Raw genomic sequence first — 15,788 nt, forward strand, 5'->3', positions numbered from 1 at the left:
ATTTTATAACTTCAGATATTAATTTGTTATATTCCTCTTTACAATTAATATGAAGCCGATGCAATCTTCTGCTTTTTAGGTATGAACCTCCAAACGCCTGCATTATAGTTCATGATTCCAGGGACGAAAATGTTTTTAAAACTCCACTAGATTTTCAGCTTGTCGGACAAATAAAAAAGCATAGAGGAATGGAAAGCATGTCATTCTGGCTTCCACAAGCTCCTCCTGGCTTTGTTTCCTTGGGTTGTGTTGCATGTAAGGGGAAACCTAAGCAAAGTGATTTTAGCACATTAAGATGCATGCGGAGTGATTTGGTAGCAGGTGATAAATTTTTAGAAGAAAGTGTATGGGATACATCTGATGCAAAGCATGTAGCAGAACCATTTAGCATATGGGCTGTTGGCAATGAGTTGGGGACTTTTATTGTTCGTGGTGGTTTCAAAAGACCCCCAAGAAGGTTTGCTTTGAAACTTGCAGATTCAAATGTGCCAAGTGACTCAGATGTGACAGTCATTGATGCAGGAATTGGGACCTTCTCAATGGCTCTTTTTGATGATTACAGTGGTTTGGTGAGAATAAAATGCTTAGATTGTAAATTTTGTTAGAATAATAAAGTGTCTGATTTCCTAATTGCTTAAGCTTTGAGAATGAAAGGGTCTATATTAATAGGCATTTTCCTAATATTGAAGTGCTTGTTAGAAATTCTATATAGAAATATGATTAAACTATAATATATACGTGCAAATTTAATCTTAAAGGCTCTTCTCACAAGATTGAATTAGCTTTAAAATTTACTTCATAAGATAGTATCAGAGTCTATCTTAACAAAGTTTATTGGGATTATCACGCTACCTGCTATCTTAACAAAGTTTGTTGGGATTATCACACTACCTTCTATCAGGTTGCACACAAATATTTAGTCACTTGAGATCCGTGTGAGAGGGTGTGTTGGAGATTCTACATCAATTAAAAATATGATAAAAGTGTAATATATAACTAGGTGTAAATCTCATTTTACAAGTTGATTTTGTAAGGTGGTGTTAGACTCAAAATTTACTTCAAGAGTGCTAATTGTTGCATGCTTCTAGATTTAATATTAACAAAATGGGTGTTGTTGACCTTAAGTAACCTAAAGGTATAGGTATACGTTATCTCTGAATTAGAGTGCAAGCACAATTTAATTAAGCCTACACCAAGTATAATGAATTGTTTTTTGAAAATAGACGAACCAGATGTTTCAGCATCTAACATAATTTTTCTGTTAAATAATGTAATTGGTAAGTGTTCTTAGTGTGCATTGTCAAATCTTTTCCTAATTTTTAAACATGCCTAGTTGACCATTGAAGAGTAGGGTTGATGTTATTATTATGTTTTTTTTTTCCTTTTTACTATTACTGATGTCATTCTTAAACAGAACTGTTACTGTTAAATATAAAGCCATCCATGAGCTTTTACCTAATTGCTTAAGCTTTCATAAGAGTTAGGTCTTGATAACTTATTAGAGCTTTCTCGGAAGTATTACTTCTGTACTGACTGCTTTTCTTTGAATTTGACAGATGGTTCCTTTGTTCAATATATCTTTGAGTGGAATAACATTTAGTTTGCATGGAAGAACTGGGTATCTAAATTTCACTGTTGGTTTCTCCTTGGCTGCCAGGTCATACAATGATAAGTATGAAGCTTGGGAACCTCTTGTTGAGCCAGTAGACGGGTTCTTAAGGTAATTGCTATGTGTTTACAAAAATAGAATACTTGTGTGAGACATCATGTGCCCTTGGTCGAATTCTTGAATGAATGATTGGGAGTTTTGGCTGTTATGAGCAGTGGTATAATTTGATTTCGAAATAAGCACTGAGACAAGAATAGGTCTTGGGTCACTAAGTCTATCCTCTTTGCTACAATTCCTATTTACTATGATGTATTGGGAAAAATTCAATTCCCAAATTGACTAACATTCCTCACTACAAAAACTGGTTGAGTTAGGTCTAAAACCCTATCCTAAGATGATGTGAGCATCATTTATCCAAAACTTCTGCAAATTTATCTAGAACAGCCTAATGAAAGTTTCGAAGGGCTAGAATCAACCCTGATTTGAATGTAGGAGATCTTAAAGTTTTCATAGAGTGGAATGCAGAATCCAGCTGCCAGCAATGAAACCCACTACAATCACTCAACCAAAATCGCTGCTCTATAAGTCTGTTTACAACTTACGGTTTGGGTTTTGGTTTTGGCTGAGTGAAGGGTTTGGCTTGGTTGCAAGAGGTTGATGATGGAAGCTGCGGCAAGAACCTGAGTATGGTTGAGAAAAGGCAATGTGGTCGTGTGGGGTGGGGAAATGGAAGATATTAAAGTACACTGATTGAAGAAGTAAATTTTTTGGTTTCGGTCATTGATTTAAAAGTGATCATATCTAACTGTCGAAAACACATTTTCCTCAATGATGGCTTTGTTAGGATATTTATCATGATTATATTGTGTCAAGGGTTATCCTATTTATCATGATTATATTGTGTCTAGGATTACCCTATTTATCATGATTATATTGTGTCTAGGATTACCCTATTTATCATGTACTTTTTTATCAATTTATTCTTATAAATAGAAGATTATGAGAGAGATCAATCAAGCCCTCTAGAATTATTTTACAGTTTAATTCTCAAGTTGCCTACTGAAAAAGCTGATCAGTGGAAACAAGCAGATTTCCAGTTGTGTGCCTTGTTATGGCAATCAGTGGAACCCAAACTTCTAGTATCTTTGAGTGCTTTCAAAACTTGTCACCCCTTTTGGAAGAAAGCCCAAAGCATTTATGCCAACGATATTCAATGTCTCTATGACACTAGGAACAAGCTTGCATCTCTTAAAATGGCAGACCATGATATGGTGTCCTTCATGGCTGAAGCCCAATCTGCTGTCGAAGAACTCAGGATGTTTTTGGAAGTGGACCCATTAGAGCATATCAAAAAGAAACTAGACAAATTTTACATGGTGTTGATCCTTCGTGCCCTACATCCCGATTTTGATCATCTCAGAGATCAACTTCTAACTAGTCATGAGGTCCCCTCCATGGAAACATTGACCACTCGCCTTCTGCGTGTCCCGATACCTCAAACTCAAGAAGCGCATGAACTAGTGGAACCATCTGTCATGGTTGCCACACGAGGAAGAGGAGGACGTGGCACTATAAGAGGAGGACGAGGAGGTCGGGGACGTCCTTAATGCACATACTGTAAAAGGATGGATCATACTCAAAAGAATTGCTACTCCTTACATGATTTCCCTTCCAAAACTGCCAATATTTCGAAGACTAAAACTTCCACTTTGAAGACTGAAACTTCCACTTCTATGTTTTCTGAGGATCAATATCAAGAGTATTTAAGGTTAAAGTCTAACCGCTTGACACAACCATCTCAATCTCCCAGTACATCAACAGCCTGCGTTTCTCAATCTATGAAAGGTCAAAATTCATGGGTAATTGACTCAGGTGCTTCTGATCACATTTCTGGTAATACCTCTTTGTTCTCATCTATTTTCTTTCGAGAAAAACCTCATTTCATAACCCTTTCAAATGGATCTAAAACTTCCTCCAAAGGAGTCGGTCATGTTTCTTTGTCTCCCTCCCTCAATCTCAACTCAGTCCTTTTTGTCCCTAAAAATTCCTTTTAATTTAATTTCCCTAAGCCAATTGACCAAAATGTTAAATTGTTCAATAACCTTTGATCATAAATTTTTTGTTATACAGGAGTGTGGTTCGGGGAGACAGATTGGAGATGGATATGAAGCTGGTGGATTATACCATTTTGGATCTCGTCCAAGGGTGTCCTGTGTTGCTACTCCTAATCCTAAAGTGCTACATGATCGACTTGGCCATCCTCATTTGTCCAAATTAAAAAAGATGTGTCCTGAACTTAGTGGTCTCCAAACCTTAGAATGTGAGTCATGTCAATTAGGAAAACATGTTAGATCTTCCTTTCTTAGAAGGTCTCAATCAATATGTAATTCTAGTTTTTCCATCATCCATTCTGATATATGGGGACCTAGACGTATCTCGTCCTTTGGTTTTAGATATTTTGTTACCTTTATGGATGAATATTCAAGATGTACTTGGGTTTATTTTATGAAAAATCGTTCTGAATTGTTAGCTATCTTTACATCCTTTTTGAATGAAATCAAGAATCAATTTGGTCAGGTAATCAAAATATTAAGAAGTGATAATGCAAAAGAGTATTTTTCATCCTCCTTTTCTACCATCTTGAGTTCGCATGGTATCTTACATCGGTCTACTTGTCCTTATACACCGCAGCAAAATGGTATAGCAGAACGAAAAAATAGACACTTGGTTGAAACTGCTCGTATCCTTGTGCCCATATTCCTGTCCATCACTGGGGAGATGCCATCTTAACTGCATGTTATCTTATTAATAGGATGCCCTCCTCCTCTCTTGATAATAAAGTCGCTTTCTCCATTTTGTTTCCTAATGATCCTCTCTTTCATACATCTCCCCGAGTGTTTGGCTGTGTATATTGTGACACTTTCTCTCCTGTAGCCAAGATGACTACTACTCGCCTCTTCTTTGCCATGGCAGCCATTCGTCACTGGCCACTTCATCAATTGGATATCAAGAATGCCTTCCTACATGGTGATCTTGAGGAAGAAGTTTATATGGAGCAACCTCCTGGGTTTGTTGATCAGGGGAGTCTGGTATGGTATGCAAATTGCATCGATCTTTATATGGCCTCAAGCAATCCCCACGTGCTTGGTTTGGAAAGTTTAGCTCCATTGTTCAAAAATTTGGGCTAAAACGCAGTGAAGTAGACCATTCAGTTTTTTACTGTCATTCTTCTCTCGGGAAATGTATTTACTTAATAGTATATGTTGATGATATTGTCATTACAGGAAATGATGTTGTTGGAATATCTCAACTAAAAGAGTACTTGTGTAGACATTTTCAAACCAAGGATCTTGGAAGTCTCAAATACTTCTTAGGCATTGAAGTAGCGCAATCAAAAGATGGAGTTGTAATCTCCCAAAGGAAGTATGCTCTTGATATATTACAAGAAACAGGCATGATTGATTGTAGACCGGTAGACAGTCCCATGGACCCAATCCAGAAATTAAGGACAGAAGAAGGTGAGTTATTCTTCGATCTAGAGAGGTATAGGAGGTTGGTTGGAAAACTGATTTATCTCACTATTATAAGGCCAGATCTATCCTTTGCAGTTGGAGTGGTTAGTCAGTTCATGCAAGCTCCATGTGTTGACCATTGGAATGCTCTCATTCGCATTCTAAGGTATGTAAAGAAGGCTCCCGGGAAAGGATTGTTATATGAAGATAAAGGAAGCATTCAGGTCTCTGGTATTGTGATGCAGATTGGGCAGGTTCACCTATTGATAGACGGTCTACTACAGGATATTCTGTTTTTCTGGGAGGAAACATTATTTCATGGAAAAGTAAGAAACAGAATGTAGTAGCTCGATCAACCGCGGAAGCCGAGTATAGGGCAATGACATCACTAACATGTGAGCTTATATGGGTGAAACAATTCCTTCAAGAGGTTAAATTCTGTGACATCCATACTATGAAGATGTATTGCGACAATCAAGCTACTCTCCACATTGCATCAAATCCAGTGTTTCACGAGAGGACTAAACATATAGAAATTGATTGTCATTTTGTTCGTGAAAAGTTGTTGACTAAAGAAATATGTACTGAGTTTATTGGGTCAAACGATCAACTTGCAGATGTATTGAACAAGTCATTAAGGGGTCCTCGGATTGAGTTTATTTGTTCCAAGCTTGGTACATACAATTTGTATGCTCCAGCTTGAGGGGGAGTGTTAGGATATTTATCCTAATTTATCATGATTATATTATGTCAAGGGTTACCCTATTTATCATGATTATATTGTGTCTAGGATTACCCTATTTATCATAATTATATTGTGTCTAGGGTTACCCTATTTATCATGTACTTTTGTATCAATTTATTCTTATAAATAGAAGATTATGAGAGGGATCAATCAAGCCCTCTAGAATTATTTTACAGTTTAATTCTCAAGTGGCTTGAATTTGATTTTGTTGAATTGATTTCTTCTGCATAAAATAGAACACAAATGATGCTAGTAGTGGAAAAATAGTAACCAAAATACAGCAGCTAAGGCTAAAGAGAACCTAAGAGCAATAAAAATATAGTATCCTCTTGATCTTCTCAAAGAAACAAGTTACATTGATTGCAAGACCACTAGACTTCCTATAAAGCAGAACCATAGATTTGAGAGTGATAAAAGAAGTTATACTGTGAGTAAAGGTAAGAACCATAGATTTGTGAGTGATGAATATTAGAGACTTTTGGGGAAGCTCAATTACTTAGTCCACGCTAGACCCAGTTTCATTAAAATCACGATTTACATTGTAAAATCATTTGATCCTATTGAGTTTGCAGTGTTTATGATTCAAATCCCCCACGTGACTGTGGTAAGTGAAATCATGTGGAATGTCGAGCAAAATTGCATAATCGTGTGGATGGATGTATTTTTTTGTGTATTTTTAGCTACACATGTCCACCTTCTTGGGTGAATGGGATTCAATTAAAAGAAAACTTAAACCCAATAAAAAATTAATGCAATTAAAAATTCACCTTGTTATGTGTGTTTTCCTCTACAAAACCTTTTTAGTTTCTTGGGTGAATGGGGGTTTCAATTAAATAAAACCTGAACCCATTTAAAAGTTAAGGAAATTAAAATTCACCCTTTTAGTTATAATCTCATTATTTACGATCTTCTGAGCCATTAACCTTAATCTTAATTTTAACAACCTTGACCAGACTTGACATAGCCTATGTGGTGAGTGTAGTTAGTTAATTCATGCATGATCCAAGAAATAGACATTTAGAAGCTTTGAATAGGATCCTTCAACATTTGAAGACAGGTCCATAAGCGGGATTATTGTTCATGAAGAATGAAAGATTAAAAATGGAGACAATTATTAATGCAGACTATGCAGGGTCTGTAAGCTCAGGATAATGCAAACTATCCCGAGGTACGAAATCCTCCTACGGATATTGCAATTCTTGGGTAGAAATTTGGTGACTTGGAGAAGTATGAAACAAATTGTTGTTGGAAGGTTAGGTGCAGAGGTTGGATTCTGAGCTATGACACATGGGGTGGGGGAATTGTTATGATTGAGAATTACTCTGAATGATCTCAAAGTGAAATGTGAAGAGTTCTATGACTCTTTATTGTAATGATAAATCAACTATTACCATCATTCACTATCTAGATCAGCATGATAGGACTAAGCACGTAGATTGACACTTATTAAAGGAAACTAGATGGTGGCCTTATAACTGCTTCTTGTGTCCCATATGGGCTTTAACTTGCAGATCTGTTTACAAATGGTCTCCCTATTGAATGATTACATGTTCTCACATTCAAGTGGGAAATGGTAGCAAGCCATTCACTAGCTCGAGGGAAGCGTTGATTCAAAAGGAAATATAGTTAATAAACTATAAGCTCCAGTAGGATATTAAGTGTATTGTTAGAAGATTCTACAGGATCTCTTTGTAATCTTTACTTTATGATTAAAGTTCACTATATATAGAGGTTGATGTACCGTTTCAAATCAATGAATTGAATAAAATCTTTCCATATTCAGATTAATCATTTTCAAGAGTTTATTAAACTTAAACAGAAAAAATTGTTAAATTATGGATATTTTATGTATAAAAATTGGATTAAACCGTCTTTACTAAATTTGAATAACATTAGTTATGCATTTAATCACCTTACACATTTCCTTACTTTAGAAGAGTCAAATCCACTGAAGTTATACTTTTGTTCCAGTTTCTATTTTTGCCTAATTACAGCTACATATAGGTACCAATATGACATCAACGCCCTGGCTGGAACCTCTCAGTTACGTTTGACATCAACACGAGATCTGAATTTAAATGTTTCAGTTTCTAATGCTAATATGATCATTCAAGCTTATGCAAGCTGGAACAATCTTAGCAATGCTCACGAATGTTACAAAAACAGAGTAAAATTTCTTATAAACCTTTTCATATTTCTGTTTTAAGACTGGTTCTTTTGTTGTATATTACTTTCTTCACTTCACAGCACCTGTTTTCTCTTACCAGGATGCATTTTCTCCTACTTATGGTGGACACTCTATCATTGACACACTCCAGAAAAGAAATTACTACATAATTCCTCAAAATAAGCTTGGTCAGGATATTTTTATCCGTGCTACAGAAGCTAGGGGTCTCCAAAATATAATTCGGATGCCATCTGGGGATATGAAGGCTGTCAAAGTTCCTGTGTCAAAAAATATGCTAGAATCTCATTTGAAGGGTAAACTCTGCAGAAAGACTAGAACAATGGTAACCATTATCATAGCAGAAGCACAGGTACTAGTTTTGTTGCTTTTAGTATACCACTTTCATGGTTTTGGCAGTCCCAATTTTCACGTAACTTTCAATGCATGTCAAGCTAAATATTCAGTTGCTCAGATTTATTTTCTTTATTTTTAATACAGTTTCCCCAAGTTGAAGGTTCTGATTCCCAGCAATATACAGTAGCTATCCGCCTGTCTCCTAGTCAGATCCTTCCCAGTAATGCATTGGTTTATCAACAGAGCGCACACACGCGTGGACAAAGGCCACATCATTTATTGCCTTCAGATCTTGAGTCGGTCAAGTGGAATGAAATATTTTTCTTCAAAGTTGATTCCCTGGTATTGATAATTATCTTAGTTGCTTTTACTTACACATTCTCTAGGTAAGCTTCGTTGGAAGTTTTTGCTAGTTAAGTTTGTATTTCTTCTAATATTCAAATACATTTGGAATAGAGTTTGATATTTTTGAAGTCCCGAATGTTTATTTAAAAAATTGGACTTTGTGTGCTCTGATTGATTTAGATACCAACCATGGCTGTAGAAGTCTAAATCTTATTAAGAAATAGGGTTATCTTCGTTGCTCCTTCATGTGTTCAGCTCCTGGCTTTCTTTGATAGATAACAGACTTTATCTTCACCACTGTTTTATGTTTTAATATTCAGTTATTTTAGTTTTTTCCCTTTCTGTTTAGTAGATTTTCTAAATAAAAATGACTTATGATATTATATATATTATACACATAAGCCATGTGACTGACTGCTGAGTCAGCAAGTATCTAAAACTTATCTAATTCTGTAACAGAAAAGGACAGGTCTGTTAAAGAATAAGACTGAATGAAAATTACAACGAAATGACAGTGTAAAGTAAAAAATAAAGAATATCACTGATAGAGAACAACATCATGGATTAAAGCAAATGTATTGATACTTTCTAGTAAATTCTTTGGAGTGTAATCTTTCTATTCATAATTTTGGGGGTGAATAATCTCTCAAGACTTGCATTTCATTTAAAAAAAATCTCTTTTAAATACTGAACAATTGTAAGAGGAGGTTGTAAATGAGTCTCCTTTGGTTGGTGCATAAATTGGCTTATTAGACACAATAAAAACAATGTCATGCCTAGTGTGAGATAAGTAAACAAGTCTGCCAACAAGTCTTAGATGCATTTGTTTGTCCACTGCAATATTCTCCTTTAAGAAAGTAATCAACATACTTTTGTTGAGATTTGAAGATTCCTTTTTTTGAATTAACCACTTCCATTCCCAAAAAATATTTAAGTCTTCCTAATGTTTTGGTCTCAAATTCTGGGGCATGGCATTGACCTAACATTTGTTGCACACTATAGCAATCCTCACATACTATAATATCGTCAAAATACACCAACAATATTGTGAATCCCCCTGAATCTTAATGTTTGATGAATAGAGTGTGATTCCCTTGACTTTGTTTGTAACTCATACTTGTCATAACTTTGGTGAACCTACCAAACCATGCTCTAGGGGATTTAGATTCAGCCCATACAAAGCCTTTCTTAATGTGCAAACAATTCTACTGGCAACCTGTCCATTATAGGCTAGGGGCAACTCCATGTATATTTCTTCATCAAGGTCTCCATGTAGAAATGCTTTCTTCACATTGTAGTGTTGTGGATCCCAATCATGAAGTTGCTAATGGCAATATTACTCTCACATTGTTCGTCTTCGCAACCAGAGAAAATGTCTAAAAGTAGCCCACTCCAGGATCTGATCCATATCAAAACATAGAAATATAAACTATATTACAGTAATGAGGTCATTGGTTCTATAAATACATGAGTCTGGTGTTTATGTTAGGAAATATAGACAGCTAATTCTAACGAAACAAATCTCTATAATTATGGATTGCTTTTAAATACATAATCCTAGTTTTAATAGCAGGATACACTTGTAAGAAAGATTAAAAGTATAGCAAGGATAAAATAAAAACTTCCTAAAATACATAACGAACGGCTCTTTTTTGACAATTTCAATGTAATATAATTTACTATGCTTTAAATTTCTTGGTGATTCTTATTTATCTCATTAGATTGATTTAATGTCTTTTAGGCTGTATAACTTAAATGATTCTTTTGACTGAGCATTTGGCCATCTTTTTCTGTTGAATTTACATTTGATTTTCAAAATTACTGCATCGTCTTCTTTTAGTCTAAATTTTTGTTTTCCAATTGAAAAACTAACTTCTAACTTGATTTCTATACTTTTTTTACAGGACTATCACTCTTTAGAATTTATTTTAACGGATATTGGTAAAGGTACTTTCTTGAAATTCCATCCAGACCTAAGTGACACTAGATGCTGCTGAATAATGTGGAAATAAATTAGGTTAAGTTGAAATGTCTGCAGAGGAGAAATACTGGGTCGGGAATACATTAGTGTTTTGAGGACTTAAAAAGTTTCTAATTTTGTGAATGTTCTTTTGGTATTGTAACAACATAGGATGCTCAATCTTCTTTATTACATCCTTCTTTTCTTTCTTCTAGGTGTTCCGATTGGATTTTTTTCATCTTCCTTGAATGAGATAGCAAGAACTATTGAGGACTACTCAAATCCACAAAATTTTGTCAAAGAGTTGAACTGGATATATTTGTCTACAGAAAACTCTATGGTGAATTGTTTTTATGATTTACCTTTTTCTTATTTTTCTTTGTTTTCTCCAAGTACTTATCTTAATGGTGCCATGCTGAGATTTCAGGATGCTTATTATGGGAAGCCTTGCAAATTACAATGTGCCATACTAGTACATAATTCTGAGACTGAGATTAACAATCAACTATCTAATTATGATGTGCATAAACGTGGGTTTATTCAAATTAGTCCTAGCAAGGAAGGTCCTTGGACGACTGTGAGGCTAAACTATGCTGCTCCTGCCGCTTGCTGGCGGTTAGGCAATGCTGTTGTTGCCAGTGAAGCTAGTGTGAAGGATGGCAATAGATATGTGAATATTCGATCACTGGTTTCTGTTCGTAACAACACAGATTTTGTACTTGATTTGTGCCTCACTTCAAAAGTTTCATCAGAAAAGATGAATTTTCTGAAAAGTTCAAGTAATTCTGAATCCATTCAAACAGAGAGCTATAGAATTCAGACAGAAGAGTTTTTCGAGACTGAAAAGTTAACACCACAAATTGGATGGATACTCTGTTCAGGTTCTTCTGGGAACCGCATGTCAGATGGAGGGAAATCCCATCAGGTGAATGTTAGTAATTTTTCACTTTCCACGGGAAACTGTTCTCTAGCTGCTTTTGTATTGCTTATACACCTAAGCTGTAGTTTTCTCTAGCAATGAAGTTACAAACTGACAATTTTGCTCATGATTGAGACTCTCTTCAAGAGGATCAGTCATATGTGGATGCTTTGAAAAGTTCAGAATAGATCAAGCACTTGTGCTGTGATTTTTATACTATCCTTAGGGAAGGGATGTGCTAGGAATTCGTTTCTAACAAATTTGATTAGGACTACACTACCCACTACCTTGTCATGTGCTAACTTCTATATAATCACTTTTCTTTTCAGATGTTGAGGTACAAACATTCCCAAGCCTTCATATCAAAATATTGTCTGCGACACTTTTGCAGTTTCCTTAGAAAACCTTTATGCTGTCTAGTTTAAACTTTTTTTTTGGAGGAAGAATAGTTTATAAGCAGAAAACTCAAGGCTGATTTATACTTAAACATGAAACTGACTTTTTTGTTATGCTATCAAACGCAGGGTGAAATATGTTTTCAAAAATAAACAATCGGATAATCCAACAAAAAATATATTCAGAAATAGTTTATAAACTGTGATTGACAGTTTTGATTGTTGCCCTAAATTTTTATTATTTTTTCATGTCTCATTTTTCCTTTACTTTTCTATTATCAGATTTTTCCTGAAATTGATCTACCGCCAAGTTGGGAATGGATTGATGATTGGCATTTGGATACAAAATCTCCCAATACTGCTGATAGTTGGATTTATGCTCCGGATGTGGAGAGTTTGAGATGGCCTGAATCCTTTGATCCAAGGGATTCCCGTAATACTGCCAGGCAGAGAAGATGGTTAAGAAACAGGAAGCTAATAGCAGAGGATCTTAAGAATGAAATATCTGTTGGCCTGCTGCAACCAGGAGAAACTGCTCCGCTTCCTCTCTCTGGTTTGACGCAATCTGTACAATATTTCTTGAAGTTAAGGCCATGGGCTTCAGCAAACTCTTGTGAGTACTCATGGAGTACTGTAGTAGACAGACCTAGGCAACAAGATGTTGGCAGGAAGGGCCAATGCTCAAATCTGTGTGTTTCAGCTCTTTCAGAGTCGGAGGAACTATTGTGCTGCAGTGAGATGCATGGAACCTCTGGTGGCTCCCATAAGTTGTGGTTTTCTATAAGCATACAATCTACTGAGATTGCTAAAGATATCCATTCTGATGCCATTCATGATTGGTGTTTGGCAGTCAAATCACCTCTAACAATAAGCAATTTTCTTCCCCTTGCTGCTGAATATTCTGTTCTTGAAATGCAATCAAGTGGCCATTTCCTTGCATGTTCAAGAGGAGTGTTTTTATCTGGAAAAACTGTACAGATATACAGTGCTGATATTCGGAACCCTCTGTTCTTATCTTTGCTTCCGCAAAGGGGTTGGCTTCCCATACATGTAAGATAGAGACCTGTCAATACTTTTGCCTTTTGTGTTTCAGTTTGTAGGTCATTTTTACATTGTATTATGCAATTAAAATCTCACCCATTCCATTTTCCGAACAGGAAGCTGTTCTTATATCTCATCCTCATGAGAAGCCATCCAAAACAATTAGTTTGAGAAGTTCAATATCTGGAAGGTTGTAAAGTTCTGGATGTGGAATAGTTAGAAATTTCCCAATCTATCACATTATTTCTAAATTTTATAATGTTTTGCTGGAATTTTATTGGCCTCTACTTTTTGAAAGACTACTTAATTTGCATAAACCCCTCTTATTTTCCTCCTTATGTGCAGGGTGATTCAAATTGTTCTTGAGCAGAACTTTGACAAAGAACACACCGTGTTGGCTAAAACAATTAGAGTATATGCTCCTTATTGGTTAGAAGTTGCTAGATGTCCGCCACTTACATTTAGGATGCTTGATTTGTCAGGAAAAAGACATATACCAAAGGTTGCTGCTCAATTTCAAACTCACAAGAAAAATGGATTAATCCTTGAGGAAATAACGGAAGAGGAGATATATGATGGTTACACAATTGCTTCTGCTTTTAATTTTAATATGCTGGCCCTGTCAGTGGCTATTGCCCAATTAGGAAATGAACATTTTGGACCTGTTACGGATCTTGCTCCTCTTGGTGACATGGTAATATTAAGATTTATGTGACAAACTAGAAGTTATCCATTCTTTTCTAAAACCACTTTGTTTTATCCTTAGGATGGGTCTTTGGATATATATGCATATGATGGTGATGGAAATTGCTTGCGGCTTATTATTTCTACAAAACCATGCTCCTATCAGTCTATCCCGACAAAGGTTGAGACAGAAGATCAAATTTAGCATAAATGTTACTATGCAGTCAGGATGTAATACTTTTGAATTTCTATTGTCTCTCCAGGTTATTTCTGTTCGGCCATTTATGACTTTCACTAATAGACTTGGTCAGGATATATTCATTAAATTGAACTCTGAAGATGAACCGAAGGTTTTGCATGCTTCTGATTCAAGGATGTACTTCGTGTGTCGTGGAATTGGTGGACCTGAAAAGCTCCAGGTTGGTGGAGTTCTTAGTTGATATATTGCTGCAATAATTGACATCATTTAATATATCTTACACTTTTTCTGAACAAAAAGATAGTAAATTTATAGAAGTTCATATTTTGAATTGTTGAAGATAATATTATTGACAAGTTTTGTGATTGTGATATTGATTTGATTACACCATGCTAAGCCTCCTATTAAGAATGTGTATTATAGGAGAAACAGAAAATGCTTCAATGTACGGCCAATTAGGTGAAGTCTGTCTAGGAATTAATGGGTTCGAGGTTATCAATAGTGGCTAACTTTCTATGGTGCCTATGGTGGTGAGCAAAAATATGCCATATAAATATAGCAAATGGCAAAGCGGCTTATGGTGGAAGCAATAGCAGACAATACATTTGTGTATATATATACTAAAAAAAACTTTAAAAGTGACATTTTTTTAAGACTAAAAGCATGTTTGTAATAGTATCACTGTGCTATCTACAATCCTAACTTGGTTGACACTCTAGTCAACATCAATCATCTTTTGGAATTTAATGGGTTCAAGTTATCAATAGCGGCTAACTGCTTATGGTGGTGAGAAAAAAGCGGCTTATGGCAGAAGCAATGGGCAGACAATACATTTGTGTGTGTATATAATGAAAAAAAACTGTAAATGACATTTTTTAAAACTAAAAGCAAGTTTGCAATAGCATCAGTATGCGCTCTACAATCTTAACTAGGTTGTGTATATATACTGAAGCAATGGCAGAAGCGATGGCAGACAATACATTTGTGTGTGTATATACTGAGAAAAACTGTAACTGACCTTTTTTTAAACTAAAAGCAAGTTTGCAATAGCATCAATATGCTCTCTACAATCTTAACTAGGTTGACTCTCTAGACAACATCAATCCTCTGCAACATACTTTGATATTATGAAAAGAGGAAAAAAAGCATATACATGATGGGGCCAAACCAAACTCATCAAAAAAATTTATAAAAATGTAAGCGATATTTGTCACTAAAGAAATCAATATTACAAAAGTAAAAGGCATGACACCCTACTAACTATCAATACGATATCTAATTCCCAGTGCTGCAAGTAACTCAGCACACATATTACCCCATTTTCTCTCTATATGTATTTGTGTGTGTGTCAATATGTGAAACTTTATAAACCTCATCTCTTTAAGAAGAGCTATACAATTTAACCATCTTTTCAAAAGCCTTCAAGTTAGGACCAAACACATTGAGATTGATTGTCATTTTACTTGAGAAAATATTATATTTGAAGATATCGAGATTAAGTTTCTTAACTAAAGTGATCAATTAATAAATGTTTTCACTAGGTCTTTACGGAACTTTGAATTGGTTATATTTTTAACAAACTTGATATGTATACTTTATATGCACTGGCTTGAGAGGAGAGTGCTAGATGTTGTTAAGACATCATTAGATATTGTTAATTACAATATCATGTGTATTTGGACTTAGTCCATATTTTCATTTAGGATTCTTCATTATAAATACATTATCCTATGTGTATATTCTACATAAGAGAATTAATCATATATCTAGTTTTTAACTATTTTCTCATTGGTTGTTGCCTATACAAAAAAATTTCCATCCGTATTTTCAAACTTCTGTGATCAATCATCATCTTATT

General features: G+C 35.2%; 2 protein-coding genes across 3 annotated transcripts in view; both read left to right on the forward strand.

The window, feature by feature from the left end:
• Window positions 1–15,788, forward strand: part of LOC108335034 (uncharacterized) — a 65,012-nt gene that overhangs the window by 37,182 nt on the left and 12,042 nt on the right. For both annotated transcript variants that reach the window (XM_017570951.2, XM_052869765.1), the window contains 13 exons: window positions 80–569; window positions 1,557–1,720; window positions 7,871–8,033; window positions 8,134–8,403; window positions 8,532–8,729; window positions 10,637–10,679; window positions 10,908–11,032; window positions 11,120–11,623; window positions 12,289–13,056; window positions 13,164–13,237; window positions 13,393–13,741; window positions 13,814–13,912; window positions 13,995–14,150. In XM_017570951.2, coding sequence (XP_017426440.2) covers window positions 80–569; window positions 1,557–1,720; window positions 7,871–8,033; window positions 8,134–8,403; window positions 8,532–8,729; window positions 10,637–10,679; window positions 10,908–11,032; window positions 11,120–11,623; window positions 12,289–13,056; window positions 13,164–13,237; window positions 13,393–13,741; window positions 13,814–13,912; window positions 13,995–14,150 — 3,403 coding nt within the window. The remainder of the gene's footprint in view (window positions 1–79; window positions 570–1,556; window positions 1,721–7,870; window positions 8,034–8,133; window positions 8,404–8,531; window positions 8,730–10,636; window positions 10,680–10,907; window positions 11,033–11,119; window positions 11,624–12,288; window positions 13,057–13,163; window positions 13,238–13,392; window positions 13,742–13,813; window positions 13,913–13,994; window positions 14,151–15,788) is intronic.
• LOC128194339 (uncharacterized) lies at window positions 1,727–3,828 on the forward strand. The gene is made up of 2 exons (XM_052869766.1): window positions 1,727–3,502; window positions 3,740–3,828. Exons 1-2 carry the CDS (start codon window positions 3,235–3,237, stop codon window positions 3,775–3,777), a joined length of 306 nt encoding a protein of 101 aa, XP_052725726.1. The 5' UTR covers window positions 1,727–3,234; the 3' UTR covers window positions 3,778–3,828.

The sequence above is a fragment of the Vigna angularis genome, chromosome 10 (genome assembly GCF_016808095.1).
Source record: "Vigna angularis cultivar LongXiaoDou No.4 chromosome 10, ASM1680809v1, whole genome shotgun sequence".
Classification (NCBI taxonomy): Eukaryota; Viridiplantae; Streptophyta; class Magnoliopsida; order Fabales; family Fabaceae; genus Vigna; species Vigna angularis.